Genomic DNA, 21,262 nt, shown 5'->3' with positions numbered 1-21,262 from the left:
TCTTGGGGTTGCAGTCTTCATGATGTGGGTTGATCGGAGCATTTCTTTATACAAACTTTCTCCGGTGTGAATCTTTGAGAGATTAATCTTTTTACTTTTACGCAACAAACACAAAGCCGTTATCTTTTTATTTCAACTTCAACAAAAATTTAATGAAGCACATCAAAATACTTTTGGAGCGGAAAGAATCCCTCAATTAGCATATGGTTGCTATTTACATCCCCAAAATGTCAAAAAACCGTGGCAACGGCGACTTATGGCTGTACACAAATTTCCAGCTCCGGCCAAGAATGTCACTCGACGCCCTCTTCATCTCGTCCTCTCAGTGTCGCACTTCTTGTCTGGCATATCGTTCTTTGATTCCAGCTCACTCCATAGATTTGGCGAGCAAGGACGTGCTTCGCACTCAGGAACGGTAGTAAGACTCACTTTCCATACGGGATGAGTGTTATACGGGGCTTGTTCTTGATACCTGCACCTGAAAACCAAACTCAGTGAGCACAAACCTGAACGACTATCGACAAAACAAACCGAGATTTCAAATAGGTCTGCTACTGTAACGTCTAGCTACCACGGCGAAATCAAACCTGGTTCCGCAAGCTCATTGCAGCATTCCAGCTCTGAGGATCTTGTAATGTCGTGGAAATGTCGCTGATGAAGGTTAACGTAGACGGTTCTTCTCGTGTGTTAGCTGTTACAGAGGGTGGTATATCTCTCATGACCCATAAGACAAAGGCTGAAGGTATTGATGAACCTGAAAAAACAATATAAACATCGTAAAGATACTAAAAACGACAGGATTCATCTAACCACGAACAGTAAAGGAATTTAGAACGACCTACCTACGAAATAATATAAAATCAGTAAAACAGAAGTATAAGCATCCTTCATACGCTGTTGATGCCAATCGTAAAGCATCTGCAGAACGATATGGTCAAGTTTCGGAGATTCATTGAACTGACTTAGATGTCTGAATAACGAAAAAAAACCTTTGAGCTAACAATCAAGTACGTACAGGAATATCAGTTAATAGAGCCACCAAAGAACTCGAGGCGAAACAGAGAACGGAAACAACAGCTAAACCTGCAACCTGTCAAAAAAGAAGACGGAAGCAAGTGATAAACTATAAGCCACTGATATATGTTCACCGAACAATACACTTTCCGAATGATCTGATACTTTAACGGACAGATGAATGATATTATATACAACATGAGATTATGGAAATCAAGAAAACAAAGACCAAAATAAAAGTATACCTTCCACATCTCAGAAGAAGCTCTCTCGGATCTAACGTTTCTCATTCTCAGGAATAATAGGAGCCCTGAAAATCCAAGACAAAGCAAAACGACGCTTCAGATTGAAGGATAAGTATATAGAGGTGTTACTGACACTCCAAAATAGTCATCGCACGCCCCTCCCCCTATAAAAATAGGGCGGAGTTGCACATAAAGAAATGCAAGAAAGTACAAGAGTGAAACGATAGTTACTCACCATAACATGCTAATGCTCCTCCTAATAATAGTATCGCTATTGCAAAGAGATCTACATATACCTGGATAATGATAAAATTCATTGCACCACAGGTTAACTACTCGTTAATAAGAAATAAGTACGATGCAAAACTGCATATTCGGCCACAACAGTGATAACCTTCTTTACATCATCAAAAAGGAATTATACACATTTTAAACACCACTACATTACTAAGGCCCCGTTTGGGATTGAGGTGATTTTAAAAAAAGCCACTGTGAAAAAAAGCTGAGGGTTATTTTTGTGTTTGGTAAACTGAAAAAAAATGGCTTATTTTGGAAGCTGCTGTGAGAATAAGCTGAAAATCAAAGGAAAAGCTGAAGCTGCTATTTGCTGCTTTGAAAAAAAGCCAGTTTTTTCAAAGCACACAGAGCTACAGTGCTCCTTTAATGAAAAGACACACTATCATCCTGATTTTTTTTCCAAAAGCACTTTCACAAAAAAGTTTACCAAACACTCTACTGGCTTTATTTCACAGCCGCTTATTTTCACAGCACAGCCGCTTATTCTCACAGCAGCTTTTTTTCAAAGCACAGCAATACCAAACCAGCCCTAACAGTCTGCATCCAAGTTCCAAGCTGAAGAATTATTTAATGGTCTGAACACAAAACTGGGGCAGCAAAACTTTATTTCTTTTAGCATCTAAATATAGCAAAACTGGAACTATAGCATACCAAAGATAGAAGGTGATCACACATGTAACAATCTAGAATTAGCAACGCGTTCATACCCGAGCCACCAGTGCAGAATCAATAGGATTTTGTCCCATCCCGATCCAAATTATCACTGCACTTGCTATCATTATAACAAAAACTAGCAAGGTGACCTGGTAGACAACCTCAAAGTTAATAAATTTTAACATTAATTTCACAAAACATGACATAGGGAAATCATGCAACGCTAAGGACTAATATTAGATCATATATGAGTAGATAACAGGGAACTTTGAACTGTGGCAATACCAAAATTACGATTCTCTGACGGCTTCCAATACGAATAAATCGCAGAGGAAAACAGGTCCTATGACTATCTCTGTCCAATGAATCTGGTCTGCTGAATGTCTGCTCCAACAAAGCTTCACGAAAACTCCCTTCATCCTCATCATCCTCATCATCTGCCTGATGACACAGGTCAACCCTAAAGAGAGATGTCATAAATAGCTCAAACGAAACACCCTTTTCAATATAAGTACCAACTTGAGAAAGGCAATATTCAGGTAAAGAATGGTTGATATATCTTTATTCATGTAAAAGTGCACTTCCAGATCTCTATTTTCTGATGGCTCATAAAAAACACACTATAGAGACATTAGTAATCAACAACAGATCCTAACTATAACAGAATGGCCTGAAAAGAAAACAGGAAAGGCACACCACAGATCTATCAAAGCCACATATCCTTCAAATCCATAAACAATGGATTTCTAAACTGTTCAACGAAAGAGAAAACTACAAAAGTAACGAGATCATCTATATGCTGAATACTGATTCATAATATAAAGGTATATGGGAGCACTATATGTCTCAATAGATGTTGATTTGTTATGTATGTACTACTTCTCAGGTAATGCTGGTTATGCATCTTCACATCCATACTTCTGTTACCCTCATCCCATGGTTGTGTTTTTGCCTAGTTGCCCAGCACAATGTATGATGTTACTATTATACTTTTTAATTGACAGGTATTCTATGGTCACACAATACTCCCAATGCACTTTTCCATTTCATCCATCCATCTTAATCTCTAGTCCCACCTCAACCTCTGTGTTTGCGAATGGAAACAACAGTGCTGCTGATCGAAAACATAAAAGGCAGGTTGTATCCAAGATAGATGAAAAAAGCTAAGATCTCTACACTTTTTTCGACATTTTCATGAAAGTTCGTGAGCTAAGTTTTGGATTGTTTAAAATGAAAAAGAAGAAAAGGAAATAGAAAACTTACCAGAACGATAAAAGTAGAAGAAACACTGCAAAAAACAGAATTTCGGGTAATGCTGCAAAGCATTTTAACCATTCAGATACTCTGACCAAGCACTGAAGATAGATATATGGCGTGTATTGAAAGAGAAAGCATACCCATGAGGGTAAAACCACAAGAGTTAGACCAACATTGCCACCCCTTGCAAGCAGCAAAAAGAGTTAATACAAAATAAATTAAGCAACCTGTCACAGACAAGATCAAATAAATTAAATCAGTTTGAATCAGATGTAAATACAACATTCTTGTCGAAGTCATAAGTTAATGGAAAAAATCATTACTTAAGATGGTATCATCAGTTCTGTATCTTGGTTGTGTAACAACTGGCTATGAGTCCAAACTCATGAACCAACAAGTTGTTGCAAAATCAGTCATACATAGAACATCAGATGATTTCAAAAGTCAGGAAAAGAGAGCCAAAATATCAAGGCTCTTGATAAGCAACATAATTAAGGCGAAGCATTCTTGAAAGAGAATATCAGATCTCAGACAAGAATAGAAGGCAATAGTGCATCAGGATCGGGAATAAACAATTTTTACCCAAATTAGAAGAGCCAATCAACAGATGAAAAACCTGCAGCGAGGCAATAGTATGTATTAAGACAATGCCAGCATGCTTTAGTAAACTTCAATATAGCGATTAGTCGTGCCGTAAGTACATATACATATTCACATGCGTACAAGTGAGCATATTCATGCAGATGCAGCACCAAACACTAAAATATTACTGTATAGCCATCATGCACATGTATGATGTACCCCTTCATCATTTTCCTCCTCATATATGCATCCGTTCTAAATTGAATTTCCCTACCAAATTCTTAGGAACAATGTCTATAGATGCAATTTTTTATGGGACTCAACCTTGGGAGTTGTCAACCTATGACTTTAATGTATTCAGCGACAGCACAATTTCTCTAACAGTCACCAAAATTCTTCACATTAAGACTGATTCCTAGGAGGCCTTACGATGTCAAACTACTACATCCAGGACAAATAGGTAAATCCAGCAAGTTCTTTTGAAATTTAGCTACATCATGCATGCACGCACGCACAAACACATGTATAAATGTCGGGAGTTTTAACGAAACACTCCCAGTACTGTTCACTTTTAACGAAAAGGACATTTTTACTCTAAAATGTCACTCATGGTACTATTCACTTACAACACCTTTTTTGTCCTTTTGATTAAAACTCAAAGTTTTCAAGTCCCTTTCATTAGTTTTCCTATAAATGTGTTGGTATGTATGTACGCATATGTATGTATTTGTATTACATACCTGCATATATATAGAAAAAACATACACAAACAAACAAAAAGAAACAGAAATAAAATGTGAATTTGAATAAGGAATAGTAATCTTGACCAAAAAAATAAATCAGCAAGGAATGGTAAAGCATGGTTCATCACTTACTTTTTGTCGAGTCCAGCCAAGTTGTGAATTCCTCGAGTGAATTCTAATTAACTGAAATAGCAAGGAAAAGAAACTCAGAATCATTTCAACAAAAGAACCTCATAGACGCCAATCATGGGCTTCCCCAGTTTTAAAAGTTTGATGTTACCAAATTTACTTAAAACATAAGAATGTATCTTGAGGATAATAAGTTACGGAGATTGAGAATGGGGATTTAGCAGTAATCTTAAAGTCACGCCCAAGTCTCATAACCTAGCTATTCTTCAGAGTGATGACTAGTAAGGCTACATGATGTGATCTTTCAAGTATCCTGAACATAAATTTATCTAAAAACACTGAACATTTATAGGTATAATTACTTACAAACCTGTGCTAAGAGCAATTGGTCGACAAAGTTTTGAGCACCATGTATTTGTATTCATTACACTAGCTATACAAAACATGATCTCGAACAATTTAACTATCCCATATGATCTCCTTCATGTATCAGTTAATTATATATCTTATTCGTTGAATTCAAAATAATTCCTTGTCTCCAATTTCCCCATTGTAATCGGTTCATGCGTATTGAAAGGAAGAGTTATACCCTGGGCAAGAACCTAAGAATCAAAAAGGGTCATTACCTGCTCCGAAGCACACATTCTTTCTATCAAAAATGGTTACTGGTTGGTCTAAAATCAATCCATTCACATATTTATGCAAAATCCCAATTACCAGTCCAACGAGAAAACCAAATGACAAGTAAAATCAGAAAAAAAATATCAAACAAAATGGCCATTTCAAATTTGTCCAAAAACATTCAACCCCAGAAAGTGCTACCGATTCCTCAAGTTTCACAGTAAAAGCACATTCCTTTAAAACCCACATTGACCGTCTTTCCCACAATAAAATCTCACCAAACAAAACCCAATTGGGAAAATTCAAATGCACACAAAACTGAACTCAAAAACAAATGTAAAACAAATATACAAGTAAGAAGCAAACCTGATAAAATGCAAGAAGTGCTATAATGCCATCAACCAGAGCAAGACCCACATTCACTCCCACCAACACCCTTGGAAAGCAAGACCCTTCTCTCAATCCAAACATCCTCTTCCAAACTCTCTCTCTCTCTCTCTCTCTCTCTCTCTTTCTCTCTCTCTCTCTCTCCTCAATAACCCACTCTTTCTCGCTCTAGATTAATTAAAAACTAGACAGTTAAGCAAAAGAGCAAGTCTAGGGACTGAGAAGCGTACGGACCCTTTGTGCCTTTGACGGTATCCTTCATGACAGATCTGTGCGCTGCTTCTGATGCAGCCTTGATTTCATCTTTTTGCGGTGTTGCCCCCACAACCCAACAACGAAATCTTCCAACTTCACAGACCAAAATCTTGGTGGTATTTGGAGTAATAACCACCCGATGTCGAGGGTAAATCGGTAGTTTGGACCCACACGGTCTGAATCTCTCGCACGCGGGCGGCTTTGATTCTCCCATGAATGGTATCATTATCAACATATCATAATCATAATTTTTGCCCTTTTTGACTCCCACGGGTTTGACTTGGTATTTTAACCAATAACAAAAGAGGGCAGATTGTCTGCCCTCCCTTTTCCTTTCCTTTGTCTTTCTTATTCTTTTTTATTTGTGCGGTCACGGTTAAGTCACGTTAATATTTTATACTAATTTTGTAATAAAGATAATAAAACAAAAGGTAATATGAATATAAAATTTTGACATGACTTAACCGTGATCGTACAGATAGAAAGAGATGGAAAGGCTGTGGAAAAAAAAAAAGGACAGACAATCTACCTCTATAACAAAAAGGCTATAATTTCTTTTTCTTTTTATTTTTTTTTAATTATTTTTTTTTTGGTATGTAAAGTTTTGCTAAAGTAGGTTAGCTATAGCCTTCGTCTTCCCTTTTTTTTATTTTAAAATATAATTTTCTTGAGGATTGATAATTACTTTTATATTTACGTTATTGTTTATTAGTTTTTTCATCACTGGCACATGTGGAAAGTCTTTTATTTATTACGACCGCTAAGCATATCCATTTTGTATTCCTATTATTCGCAGTTAAGTTAGAAATAATTTTCGCCATGTTGAGAAGCTTTTGATCCTGCCTAACAATACGGTCATGCTAAAAAATATACTTATCAAAATGGAAGATGAGGAAGTTTCCACAAAAAAAAAATGGAAGATGAGGACTTTTTTTTTATATAAACAAACGATATATTACACTATAGGGTTGATGGCGTATACTAAGCCTCATAATGTTCAAGTAATAATGTAATTTAAATTCGCTTTTGGCGAGAATAGAAACTAAGACTTCTTCTTACATGTGAAGAGAAATACTACTAAACTATAATACTAAATCGCAAGATGAAGACCCAGTTGAACACAAACAAGTGTTAAACTATTCTAATTTCTAACAAATTGCTTGAACCAAGTAGATGAAAAGTCCACAGATTAAACAATTAAATAGTCAAATAAAACCTCGAATGTAAAATTAAGATTGAGAGCACAGTTGACAAACTCTCCCTCGAAGCCTCCACCAGCCAATTGATTTTCGTTGTAACCCCCTACTTTGTCTACGTTTTCAATTCTTGGAGGTTGGATCCTTGACAATTTTCTTCATCTGTTCTTTATTTTCGGTTCTCATTTCTCTCCTCTTCTGCTAAACTGCTTCCATCTGCATGTTCTCGTCCTTCATCATAAATCTGAAACCGCAAGAAAGAAAGACATAACAATCCACTAATCTGAGAACGTCAAATTGTTTGATCAGTGGAAATGGAAAGAAAAAATAGTCTGGTGATTGGAACTGCCACTAATTTCGAAAGTGGAGTGCCCCCAACTGCATGCATGGACAATTGGGAGAACCGAAACAACAATCCCAAAACAAACTTGGAAGTTAAGCTAAAAAAGTCCAAACCAAACGGATATCAATACCGTGTGAATGATCTTAACTGAAACCATATATCGACAGAGTCACAGAACTTTGCAGAAGGTTGATATGTCTAAATAGCATTATCGTTACAAGTAAGTTTTTTTATCATTAATAACTTTGACACCATCTTATGGTCAATTATTTATTAGAGCATCTCAAAATTTGTTCATAAAATGATGTGGCCTTATCTCTTCGATTTTCCAAATTGGCAAACAAATTTAGTAAATAGATTTAGTAGCACTAATTTAACAAGAGTGTGTTATGTTCCTATCACACTATTTTTTTACATAAAACTACCTTAACAATGGGTCAAACTATAATCTCATACCTCATGTTTTAAACATTGCAATGTCATACCTCAACTTATGAATTCGTTGCAATGTTATACCTCAATTAAGTTTTCTATCAATTTGGTTGTTAAATGATAACGTGGCTGGAGCGATACCCACTCATTCGCCACATCATCATTTAACAGCCAAATTATTAATTTTTTTTTGTAAATTAATTAATTCATTCCAGTTGGCAAATGAGTGGGCCCCACTCCTGCTACGTCAACATTTAACAGCCAAATTAACAAAAAACTTAACAAATGTATAACATTACAACGAATTCATAAGTTGAGGTATAACATTGCAATGTTTAAAACATGAGGCATGAGATTGTGGTTCAACCCATAGTTGAGGTAGTTTTTTGTAATTTACTTTTTTTTTAATACAAGCAATATTACTAATGTAAATTACCCTAAGGAAAAGGGAGAATGTTTGAACTTAGGATGTGAGTTAAAGCATAAGACTCTCATCACCAAAACAATCCATCGCTTGCTTATATTAGGTTGTCATGCTATCATTGTATGAAAATTTTATCAGATTTCATCTATCTAGATTTAATTAACTTTGATCTCAAAAATGTGGACGCACATCTAACGCACGACAATATTGTGATTGTATCTCTTTCGTAAAGACAAAAATTCCAACTTTTAATATAGGAGTTAATAAAGTATATAATATATTAACAATTAGTTAAGACATTACTCTCGCAAGCTAATGATTGAAAGTAAAAAAAAAAATCTTATTGAGGTTGAATTGTGAAACAGTAACGCCATGTGACGAGTCTTTCTCTAAGGTGTGTGGCACCAACATATGCATTGCCAAATAACACATTAATTTAAGAGTAAAATGTCCAACTTCTGGTTAGAATAATATTGGAATACATCGAAAAAATATAGGGAACTTTAACGAAAAACTTCTGGTATTGTTCACTTTAACGAAAAATCACATTTTTACACTAAAAAGTTAATTTTGGTACTATTCATTTTATCTTTTATTTTTTGTCATTTTCATTAAAACTCAAAGTTTTCAAATTATTTTCATTAGTTTTCCTAAAAATAAAAGCTTTTAGGGGAAATGTTGGTAACATACTAATATGACTATTTAATTGGAAATTAGTTAAAACCCAAAACAAAGAAAATTTGAAGAGATTTTTCAATGTGATCGGCACACAAGGTGGTACACCACGTGTCACTATACAAATGGTGGGATATATGTGTTAAAAATGTTAATAACTTAAAAAATAAAATTTTCTACTACTTACATATAAATACGTGGTGTAACACTCGTGTTCCTGTCACAATTAAAATTTTCTCTAAAACAGGGGGGAGAGGACAATTTGAAAAACATATCTAGTTGGTCAACAGCATTGAATGACCGAAGATGCGGTTTTTCATCCTATATAAGCACAAGAAATGTAAGGAAAACCAAACCAAGCAAACCTTTTTACAAGCCAATTACCAAGAAAAACAATTCTTTCATCATTTTCCAAATGGCCATGGAGGGAAAGCAAACTAGAGGTAGGTAAAAGATTGAGATGAAGAGGATCGAAAACGAAGAGGATCTTCTCGTTTCTTTCTCGAAACGGAGATCCGGCGTCTACAAAAAAGCTAGCGAGATGATAACACTATGTGGCGGTGAGGTGGGAATTGTGGTTTTCTCACCATCTGGCAAGCCTTTCTCATATGGTCATCCATCTGTCGACAATGTCATCAATCGGTTTCTGGACCAAAATCCACCCGAAAACGATGACTACACTATTCAGTTCATGGAGGCTCATCGACAGACGAGAATTTCTGAGGCTATCGAACAGTACGACGAGCTTATCAACCAGTTAGAAGATGTGCGGGAGCGACAGAAATCGCTCCTAAGGAAAGCCAGGAGAAGGAGGAATCGAGAGCACCTGTGGTGGAGTGCACCCCTTGATGAGCTTGGGGTGGATGAGCTCAAACAAGTCTATGCATCCTCGGCGGAGCTACACATGATAATCTCCAACCATCTTAAGGAGAGGAGTACTAATATTTTTGGTGCCTCCTCTTCTGGATCTGTCCAACAAACCAATCTCAACTTTTATGCAAATCCAAGTGGGACTGGTTCTTATGCATTTCCTCCTGGCTACGGCCATTAATTTTGAAAAACCCTCCTTAAAGCTAGCTAGGGTTTTTCAAAGTAGGACACATGAGTGGGTTATTTTACTAAATCCAAATGCCCCCCTTATTACTTAGTAATTTCAATTGTTGCGCCCACATGAGTTTATGTAGATTTACTTTTTGTTTAATTATAATTATTACTTGCATTTTAATTCAGTTATATGAGTAATTGAACCAGGAGTAGAAGTTTCTTGATCATATTTCAACATAATCAAAATTAAATGACTAATGTATGTATTTGACATTTATGACTTGTGCTCATAAGCGGTCTTGCTAAACATATTTTTATTGGAGACAAGTGTTGTAATTTTTATAAAAAATTCAAGAGGATACATTTTTTCAAAAAAATTTGATATGCCTTTTGCCATAAAGCATCTCATCACATGTGTTTTTCCAAAAAAACGCTTGCATGATCCATAAGCACTTTAATTATCAAGAAAAATCTCTTTTGGAAAAATAGTCACAAACAGGCCATCATGCAGACATGATGCGTGTAAGGAGTAAATACTTATTTGTTGCATATATAGTCCAGTAAATACCAATTTGTTGCATAAATAATGTCAAATATGCTTCTATTGTTTTTAGAATAATTTTAGCTAGATACACTAAAGTTACATACTTATTGTCCATACCATTTATGTGGATATCCACATATCAACAAATATATTTATTTTGTGTATTTAAATAGAATTAGCGTTAAAAGCCAAGCCACCACCACCAATTACATAATATCGATCTTGTTTCCACTGGTTTCTAATTATGTGCCCTCTTTTCCCTTGACTTCAACACATGCAATCGATGATCTCATGTCACTCTAGTTTCAAGGGCATCACTTCCGATGTTTGGGATCCTTGTTTGAAGTTTTATACAAAGAAGAAATTCATAAAATTTTAGAATAGAGGAATTAGAAAATGCACGTATAAGCATTACAAAATAATGTGATAGAGATTTATAAATGACTCTTTCAAGCAATCATTTCCAAATTATTCTATCATACTTTTTGTAATATGTAGTGTATTTTAATTCCTCTTGTTAAACTTTTTTCTGACCCATTTCATCTTTATTTACATAAATGCCTTGAAATTCGAAAATATTTCACCGAACGTACCCATCATGGTTCATGGTCTAATTTCTAGGCTCTCAAGTGACATTTTCTCTTATCAAATAATTTGGTAGCACATGAAACAGAAATATATATTGTAAACGTGATTGGTCCCCACGTGACTTATTAGGTTTACCAAAATATGTACTTTAAAACACATTGCAATCTCATCTGACCAACTAGAGAAAGCACCACTATTTTTTTTTTTTAACAACCAATATTAGTGGAGGGGAAACTGAACTCAAGACCTTTAGCCCAACAAATTAAGTTACAAATCTTTTGCAGTTAGATTATTTAGTTGATAAAAAGTAAATTTCTAAGATGAAACATGAGATCAACCAGTAATACAGTACAGCCAAGTGACATTCCTTTTACTTTGATCCATTGGGTGCTTAATCCTAACCTTCACTTCTAATATCATTTTATAAAGAATAAAATGAAAATATTAAACAGAGATGTTTATTTACAAAATTAAAATAAAACACCTGCCAAAAACTATAATACATTCAAGGAAATATCATTTAAGGAAAAACATCGTTGGCAATTAAAGAATGGTAAGTTAATTGTAATTGGTAACCATGTTCATTGGACTTTCCCCTTGCCAGTTTAGAGGCCACGCGTTATCACACTATCCATGGACCTAACAAATTTATTACTTTGTGATAATTTTCACTCTTTTTGACTTTTTACACCTATTTTTTAATTTATGGCTCTTGAATTAGATAAATTAAACGAAAACAACGGACCTAATACAACAAAATTACGTGAATTTTTTTAAAAATTGTGCGTTTATCGTGTCCGTCATTGAAAGAATTCACATCTCATTTTCCTTTTTAAGTTATAACTGCCATTTATATTGGAAAACTCAAACAATTGGATAGCTACAAAAAGAGAGCTTACCTAATTTGTAATCAAATTTTTTTTCCTCATTCAATTCCAGAATATGGAGTGCAAAATTTGAATTCAATGATGCCAACCCAAAGTGGCAATATGGAAATTTTCAAAAAGAAAAAGGAAAGATAATATAAAATTTAATATCTTTCTATATCAGCAATTTTCTCATAAAATTAAGGGCTAAAAACCAATATTAGAAACATTGAATCATTACTTGGGGTACTTATATCTCAAGCCCTATATATACTCCTTCACTTACATCAACTTCCCCATAAATTTTTCAATAAAAATCCCCTCCCCCCCCCCCCCCCCCCCAAAAAAAAACATTAGCCATGGGGAGGAGAAAAATTGAGATGAAAGTGGTGGAGGATAGCAGCTCTAGGCAGGTGACCTTCTCCAAGCGCAGGAGTGGCGTGTTCAAGAAAGCAAACGAGCTCGCCATCCTGTGCGGCGCTGAGATTGCCGTCCTTGTTTTCTCTCCGGGAGGTAAGCCCTTCTCGTTTGGGCACCCGAATGTGGAGTCTATCGCAGATAGGTTTCTAAATGAGGAGTGCCCTAAATCAAAATTTAGGGTTTCAAAGAATGATGAAAAAGCGGGGAGGCTTAACCAGCAACTGGAGGACATGGACAGCCAGTTGGAGGCTGAGAAGAAAAGAGGACTTGTGCTTGACAAGGCTGTACTGAAAGCAAGGGGTTTGCCACTCAAAAGCAAACCGCCGAGCTTTCGTGAGGTGAGCCGGGCAGATCTTCGAAAAATGAAGGCGTCGCTGGAGGCGCTGCGCGAGACCGTGAAAGAAAGAGCCAGTGAGGTGGAGGCATCGTCTTCGCTACTGCTCCTGGCAAATGACAGGAGAGACTGATATGACTACTGTTGCTAAAAATGACAGACCTTAATTAGGTAAACTGTAGGGAATGAATGTCTTTCTGCGCTTGTGTGATGCTGGTGTTAGGTAGATTAATTTTGCTTGTACCTGAGATGGAATTTCCTAATTTGTGAAATGGGGGGAAGGACATATGTGGTTGCTTATATATTATATCATTTTCAATTGTCTGTTGGAAGAAATGTTTTGTGTGCTTCTATTGTTGGGTTGTGTCGTGGGTGTCAGATATTCAAAGAGACGGATCATTCATTCATTTCTAATTATACTGATATTGTCTCAATTTAATGACTTATTCTTAAGTATTGAGTTTTACCAAAAAGTCTTCGGTGTTATTAGAAGTAAAACCATACACTCATATATTGTATTTTATTTTCTCAATTCCCTGATGTGAGACTTATATTTAACTTGTCCCCTTACGTGAGATCACTACATAGTGGTCACATGTGCAACCAATCTCACATCGGACATTAAGCACAAAAGCATGGTGTTACATTAAACCTAGTAACTCGAGCACGACATGGACCCACAAGACCCACAATCAAACCCGCTTTGATACCATGTCGGATATTTAGAGAGACGAGTCATTGACTCACTCCTAACCACACCAATAGTGTCCTAACTTATTTACTATTGCTATGTATAGTACTTTTCAACAAAAGGTCTTGGTGTTATTAAGAGTGAAACCATAATCTTATATATTATATTTTATTTTCTCTATATTTTGATATTGGACTTACTCATTTAGTGACATATCATTTAGTTTGTAAATTTAGTTTATAAATTTAATCTCCTTAACATTATTTATACGAGAAATTATTAACTACTACAGTATCACCACGTGGATGTGATACTTTGACATGTGTAATTTATTTTTACACTTGGATTTGAAATTCATTTTGTCTCTTTCAAAAAATTAAATTAAGAAATTAAAAAAAAAACTGAAAATAGAGTAAAAAACCTGCCTCTGGACACCGGACTCTAGGGGTGGGTTCAAAAAACAGAAAACCGAAAAAAACCGAAAACCAAACCGGACCGAAGCCGAAAAAAACCGAACCGAAAAAAAAACCGAACCGAAAAAAAAACCGAACCGAACCGAATCTGCCCAGTTCGGTTTCGGTTTTTGAGGTTCGAAAACCGAACCGAACTGAACCGAACCAATATATATATTTAATTATTTTTTTCAATGTTTATAAATAGTTTAGTCATACAATTATAACAAAACAGAACTTGTTGTGAAGTTGGTTAGGGAAACTTTCCAAGCTGGTGGAGCGGATGGGTTCGAACCCTCTTCACGCCCCCCGGATTTTGGGATTTTTTTTAATTTTTATAATCAAATCAATAAAACCCTAGCAGCCACACTTTTTCTATTTGTCATTCCCCTCATCTCTCTCTGCGCAGCCACACCTCCAGACTTCCTCCATGCCTCCAATTTCTCCCTCTTCTCTCTCTCGTCCCCTCTTCTCTCTCAGTCCTCCCTCAAGCTCCAGCACCGATCCCCATGGCTGCGAGCGTGCATACCCTGCAGCAACCCTTCCTCTCACTCGCCGTCGCCGTCTCCAGCACCCATCCCCGTCGCCGTCTCTCAGCGATCTTTCTCTTATCCCTCTCACTCGCCGTCGACTTTCTCTCGCCGGTTCAAGGCTCAAGTGTCGACCCACAAATCCCCTCCTTTGCAAGGTTAGTCTCTCACCCCATGATGCGTTTTGCAGATTTTTTTTTTTCAATTTCGTTGGTTCTGAACTTCTGATGAATTTGATCTGTAGCTTCTAAATTTCATGGTTTTGCAATTTGTTTTGGGTATGCTGGATTTGGTTAGGTAACTTCATTTATGAACACTATTAGACTATTAGTTGAGGTTTGATTAATTTGTGAGAGTACATACGGTTTGATTAATTTGTTTTGGGTATGCTGCTGCTGAAGCCTGGATTTGGTTCTGCAAGTGTAGCTTTATGACTATTTGATTTAGACTATGAGTTGCTGCATATTACTTGTTGTTTGTTGTGTCTGAGATTGTGAATAACTAGTTTAATCCATCTGGTAGTAAATTTAAAGTGGAAGCGGAGAGGAAGATTTTGGAGGTGAGGGAGGGACAAAATAATGAAATGGCTTGTGAAAATTTAAGTGGGAAAATTGATGTGAATAAACAAACTAAAGGGTCAGAACTCAGAAACATGGTTAATATATAACAAACATGGTTGTTTGATGTGCTTCTGAACGAGCAGCAGAAATATGGTTACTTATTTTACTCAATAGCACAGATTCTTTGTGACGTGTTTAGCACAGCTTCTTCAATTGGTTTTAAGTTTTAACCTGAATATGGTTACTTATTTTACCATTTCCAAAGCAATCTAGATGGCTGATATTAACTACATTTGTGCATAGGCTTCTAGCTTTTCTGGGACTAATTCACTTGTTAGCGGGATGCAGAGGAAGGAGAATGAGACAGATGATGATGAACAAGACAGAGGCGGTGTTGAGCGAAAGCAAGGTTGAAGAGCAAAATGCTACGTTGAGCGAAAGCAAGGTTGAAGAGCAACAATGGCCATTAATGAAAGAGACTGAAGATAAAAATGCGCCATTGTTGGACAAGACTGAAGGAAATACTGCATCATTGATGAACGGGACTGTTGAGCAAAATATGCCATTTTTAAACAAGACTGAAGACGAAAATGCTGAATTGAGCGAAAAAAAGATTGAAGAGCAACAATGGCCTGTGATGAAAGAGATTGAACAGAAAAATGCGACTTTGTTGAACGAGGCTGAAGAGAAAAATGCTTCGTTAAGCGTAAACAAGTTTGAAGTGCAGGACACGACATTGATGAACAAGACTGAAGGGAAAAATGCGCCATTGTTGAACGAGACCTAAGAGAATAATGTGCATTTTTTGGAGGAAAAAAAAAAAATACCGAAAAAAAACCGAAACCGAACCGAAAAAAAAACCGAAAAAAATTTGAGCCGAACCGAACCGAACCGAAATTTCGGTTTGGTTTCGGTTTTGGCAAAAAACCGAACCGATAAGAACCGAACCCAGCCCTACCGAACTCTCCATCTCTTTTCCTTCCTCTCTCTCCTCCTGCTCTTTGTCTCCCCCTGTTTATCTTTTTCTTTCTATGTAACTTTTAATCTCAATTGAGAAAAGATTGATGCCTATAAAATTATTTTTATAAACAGAGTTGGCGACCTTCGGGGTCTTACCCCTAACCTTCCCGGCACGTGCAAGCGACCAGTGAACCAAACCAAGGCTGATTGCAGATGCTGCTGCTATTTGCCGGCGGAGAGACTGAGGATGAGGGAAGCCTATGTGTGTGTCTGTTTATCGCTGTCAGATTTTGAATGGAAGTATCACAAGTGACGTGGTACTATTGTACCGTACTATAATTTCTTCATAAATATGTGTTGTCTGCATAATAAGCAGACGCAAAGTCTGAATAAAAAAATAGTAGTGCGTAAATCTTTATGCCTATAGCACTCATCATTTGATAAGAGCTCGTGATGAGTTTTCTTACAAGACTCATAAGCCCGGGTGTATGTAAATTAGTTGTATACTTACCGGAGATTAATGGCATTAAAACTCTCCTAGTAATGGTTTGGACATATATATTTGAGAGAATATTTATAATTGTGGGATATATATATACACATACACATAGAAGGGTATTCATACCCTTACATTCCAACCACGAACAAGAGATACTTTTGTATGTTTCACTTTGTAATGTATTTTAATTATTTAAGCCATTTTTGTTTTGGTCAAGCTAATTATTTAAACATATAGTTTTTAGTTCTTCCTCACATATATTAAGGAAATTGGGCTTAGTAGCCCTTTTACAAATCCATCAACCAAAGATAATCCTGCTGTAAAAATGCAGCCTTTCCTAGCCCTCTTTGACAAAAATATCTTTAATTAAATTAGTATATTATTGACATAATATTAATACATTCACGACACAATATTGGTAGATAGCTTATTGACACAATATCGAATGTTTTCATCGAAGACGAATAGTAAAGATTGCATGTTGAAAGCAGGACTATTTTTTGTTGGTGTATTTGTAAAAGGACTAGTAAGCTTAATTTTCCTATATATAATAGTTGCAAAATATTAATAAAAATTTTACTATTAGGCCAGTGGTGCTCTCAAATTTGAATCTTTCTATCCATAGCTTAGTCTAATTTAATTAGATATCAATAAACAAAAGACTTTATATATAAAAAAGATATGGATCATCCATGTAAATGGTGAAAACATTGAAAAATAAAAAGATACCTAGTAGCTTTGTATCTCGAAAAGCAAGTATATAATGAATAGTAAATCAAAATAAAGATAGACTTAAATATAAACTCTTAATTGATACCTTAATCTAGAAAAGAACATGCATGGTACGGATGATAATGTGGTGTCTTATGTGTTTGAAAAATTAGAGAAATATATGGAGAGGAGGTGGGGTGAAGTCCTTATCGGAGAAAATCTTTAATTTTGGTTAAATATCAGTGAAACTCTTATACTTCTTCTAAACTAGTGTTGACATTCCCTAAATTTTCATTTTAAGTTTCCAAGTTTTTTAGCAAACTTCCATCATTTCCATCAAATGCAACTGATATCAATTTTATCGATATTTCTACAAATTTATATACCAATATTTTTACTGATACCAATATTTTTACCATACTAATATTTTAAAAACTGGGTGTCTTAGGCCTGGTTTGGTACTGAGGTGATTTTGAAAAAAAAAACTGGTATAAAAAAAAGCTGGGAGCTATTTTTGTGTTTGGTAAACATTCAGCTTCAGCTTTTTTTCACAGTTTTGGGTGAAAAAAGCCAAAAACAAGAAGCTGCAAAACCCAGCTTTGAAAAACCGACTTTTTCACATCTGTTTTACATAAAAGTTTACCAAACACTATAATACTGCTTTTTTTTTCAAAAGCATTTTTACAAAAAAATTTACCAAATACTCTGTTGCTTTATTTCACAGCTGTTTATTCTCATAACACAGCACAAGCAACTTTTTTTCAAAGCACAGCAATACCAAACCAGCCCTTAGACACTGGGAGACCAAAGCCTACAAAGGCAAATGAAACGTACATGTGGAGCTACCTAAATTGTGGAAACTATAACAAATAATTCAAAATATAAACGGAATTGCAGGCATATGAGCAGACGATAGATGAAATAGACATGGAATACTCGGAATATTTTGTTGTTGAAACTTTTGTCAAAACAGAGTAAGCATTTCGTATATGACCTGGAGTTCCAATGGGATGGACAAACTAGCTAGCTATCTATTTCCTGACTTCATTTTTTATAGATATTTTGGACTACACTCTTCATTTGTTTATTTTGGAGCATCTAAATAATATACAAATTAACTACTGCTAGCCTGTTATTATATTGCTGATCTCCTGGATTAGCTAGCTAGGAGAACAAGTTAGGCAGCATGGTATTAGTGGTTAGCTACTTTTCTTTTATGATACGACCACATATTTACATTAACAGGTAAGATATTCAAGCTAAATGTATCAATTATTAGTATCAAACTCTTCATTTACGAGAGTCGAATCTAATATTATGTGACATGTGTCACTATTTATTAAGAGTATGGATCTCACATCGGAGAAAAAAAAAGTCTTACATATGCTTATAAATAATTGAACTATACTCATATTGTCAATTAGTTTTATAATAGAACATCAACTTTCTTCGTTAACTAAAGAATAAGCAAAATAAGAATCTTTCATGCCCAAAAACGTAATAATTAAGCTCAAGTTTTTCTAAATCCTCTCACATCTAGCTAAAAATCATTGAAGGGAATTTCAAATACCATGGCTGTGAAATTCCCTTGCTTTTTCACTTTCGGGAGTATAAGATCCCAAGAGAATAATATGGCTAGCTAGTTAAGCTATCTACTTCATGTATGACAGTATGTGTGATGTGTCGCCCAAGTAATTTGTTTCCTACTCCACCGTCCCAATTACTTTAGAACGAACTGAATGGAGTTCCATACATGCCAATTGTCAATTGTGTACGTAATTCTGTCTGCTTTTCCCTTCTTTTTCTAAAAAATTAGTTCTGGCAATTTCTTGTACTACTTGTTAATTTGACACGAAATACCACAACCTATTAACGAGTCACCTATTAAAAACTCATTAAAATAACGAGTATGACATGAACACAATAAACAAGATTCGTTTACTAGGCCTATATAAAACATCGCCATCAAATTTTTTGAGTTAAACTAACTTTCATAAATTAACTTTCAATTGCATTTGGTTGTTTTACAAACAATAGGAGAATGTATTTTAAATTCATCTAATCTACGGAAAAGAGAATCGAATTTGAGTACAAAGAGGTAAGCACATTGCTCTGTCCAACTTAGCTAAGTCAATAACTTCTTTCTTCTATCGCATTTGGAGAGAGTCCACTTTCACAAAAAGGTGAACTCATGTGCTATATTGAAAGTTATATTTACGTGAAATGGTACCCAAATTGTTACCCTACTCAATTTTTTCTTAATTACATTAAAAATGAATATTGAAGTTATTTTCCTTTTATTTCCCTTTTCTTTAATGCACTCAAATTTTCTGTCCCCGACTATGTTTTCTCTCTGTTCACACCTTACTCATCCACGTTGGTTTGTAATTGCGGTTTTTTTCTTCGTTACGGATTCAGCTACAATATTTATATGTATTCAATCTAATTACTATCTGACCTTCAAATAATGATTGTATTCAATTTATGTAAATGTTGTAGCCAATTCCTTCATGTATACGGTAGAAATTATAATGAAATCGTAATCCTTGTACTTTTATACACGGAGAGGAGCTAAGACATTAAAAAAAAATTACAGGACATAGTATATTGCCATGCTGCGTTTCGTATGAAATTATAATGTGTAGACAAAAAAATTTGCATATTTTATTGACACTGGATAACACTGTGACGGTGTACCGTTATGGTGACGTTGCTCATCTTTTCACAACTTTATTAAAGAAAAAAAGTAAAAAAGAAGAAGAAAAAAAAAAAGCCACCAAGAAACAGCTCATCATATATTAGTCCAGGGTTCCTTGGAGTGGAATGAAGACATTTCCTAAGATTGGTGTTGATGTATAATTTTCTACTGGAGGCACCCATACAACTCATAATTCCACTCCCCCACGTCTTCTACTCCCCTTGACCGTCAAAACGCGGAGCAATTCAGTCATCGCTTACCCCACACCCCATCAACTTTCCCAAAACACCCTTTCCTCGCCGCAAAATTCCCTCAATCTCCCTACCTTCTAGAGAACTTGCCTTCTAAGAAACCGAATATTTCCCCACCCCCAGATAAAACCACCACATCCCCCAAACCAAAAAACCAGAAAGGAGAAGGCAGAGAAGGGCTGAAATCTAGAGAGAGAGAGTGAAACAGAAGATGGCGGGTGGGGGAAAGAAGAGGTGGTTGTTCTTTAAGAGGATGAAGAAAGAGTCGTGGAGTTTGAGGTGGAAGTATTTGGGGTCTGCCTTCAAGTTCCGGCCGCTGAATCTGCAGCTTTCCTTTTACGATGATGTGGTTTTCAAGATCGTGGCGGCGTTCGAGGCCGTGGTTTTGCTGCTCAGAATCTGTTTCTTCTACTTGTTTTGCGGATGCCATTTTTGAGAGGATTTTGGTGTTCTTCCGACTCTCTTTGTACTTGGTTTTCTATGTTGCTTCAAGAAGGGTATAGTTGACAGATCAAGTTGCTGGCTAAATGGATTAAGGTTTTTTTTTTCTTTTTCTGGGAAGGATATTGGTTCTGTCATGCTGGCGTTGCTAATATGCTTATTATGTTTACGTACAATGTTAATGATCAGTTAACTTTTTGTTTTCTTCATGAATTCTGACTTCTTTTTCTGCAATTTAATTCAGGAAATTGGTTTTGTCATTCTGCAAAGTTACTTTGAATTGTACATATTTAATGTCATTGCCTACTCTATTGGAGAAATTCTTGACTACGATGTCGGTGCCACTTTTATTTATCTACACATATCTATGTATTATTGGCATAGAACGTTACTCGGATGACATTATTATATGTTAGAAT

At 35.6% G+C, this 21,262-nt stretch overlaps 3 protein-coding genes and 1 pseudogene across 4 annotated transcripts; 3 read left to right on the top strand and 1 right to left on the bottom strand.

Annotated features, from left to right (window-relative positions):
* Positions 1-88: 88 nt before the first annotated feature.
* On the bottom strand, positions 89-6,347 carry LOC126623887 (tobamovirus multiplication protein 1-like). Of its 2 annotated transcripts, none has more exons than XM_050292865.1 (13): positions 5,909-6,347; positions 4,925-4,975; positions 4,050-4,083; positions 3,608-3,694; positions 3,474-3,498; positions 2,496-2,670; positions 2,264-2,359; positions 1,495-1,555; positions 1,260-1,324; positions 1,016-1,090; positions 843-918; positions 588-754; positions 89-478 (listed from the first exon to the last, which is right to left on the bottom strand). In XM_050292865.1, the coding sequence occupies exons 1-13, from the start codon at positions 6,011-6,013 to the stop codon at positions 449-451; spliced, it is 1,047 nt and encodes a 348-aa protein (XP_050148822.1). In that variant the 5' UTR covers positions 6,014-6,347; the 3' UTR covers positions 89-448. The 2 variants fall into 2 exon arrangements, with proteins under 2 accessions (XP_050148822.1, XP_050148821.1); XM_050292864.1 differs by having other exon boundaries at positions 3,474-3,525; positions 5,909-6,345.
* A 3,322-nt stretch (positions 6,348-9,669) lies between these two features.
* On the top strand, positions 9,670-10,522 carry LOC126624418 (agamous-like MADS-box protein AGL62; annotated as a pseudogene).
* A 2,123-nt stretch (positions 10,523-12,645) lies between these two features.
* Positions 12,646-16,778, top strand: LOC126623415 (agamous-like MADS-box protein AGL29). Its single transcript, XM_050292302.1, has 2 exons — positions 12,646-13,221; positions 16,376-16,778. The coding sequence occupies exon 1, from the start codon at positions 12,656-12,658 to the stop codon at positions 13,181-13,183; it is 528 nt and encodes a 175-aa protein (XP_050148259.1). The 5' UTR covers positions 12,646-12,655; the 3' UTR covers positions 13,184-13,221; positions 16,376-16,778.
* Positions 14,587-16,070, top strand: LOC126622913 (uncharacterized). Its single transcript, XM_050291594.1, has 2 exons — positions 14,587-14,881; positions 15,587-16,070. Exons 1-2 carry the CDS (start codon positions 14,703-14,705, stop codon positions 16,068-16,070), a joined length of 663 nt encoding a protein of 220 aa, XP_050147551.1. The 5' UTR covers positions 14,587-14,702.
* Positions 16,779-21,262: the final 4,484 nt, after the last annotated feature.

The sequence above is a fragment of the Malus sylvestris genome, chromosome 5 (genome assembly GCF_916048215.2).
Source record: "Malus sylvestris chromosome 5, drMalSylv7.2, whole genome shotgun sequence".
In the NCBI taxonomy this organism is placed as follows: domain Eukaryota; kingdom Viridiplantae; phylum Streptophyta; class Magnoliopsida; order Rosales; family Rosaceae; genus Malus; species Malus sylvestris.
Note: the sequence above shows the minus strand (reverse complement) of the source record. Positions and strands in the feature narration are given on the sequence as shown.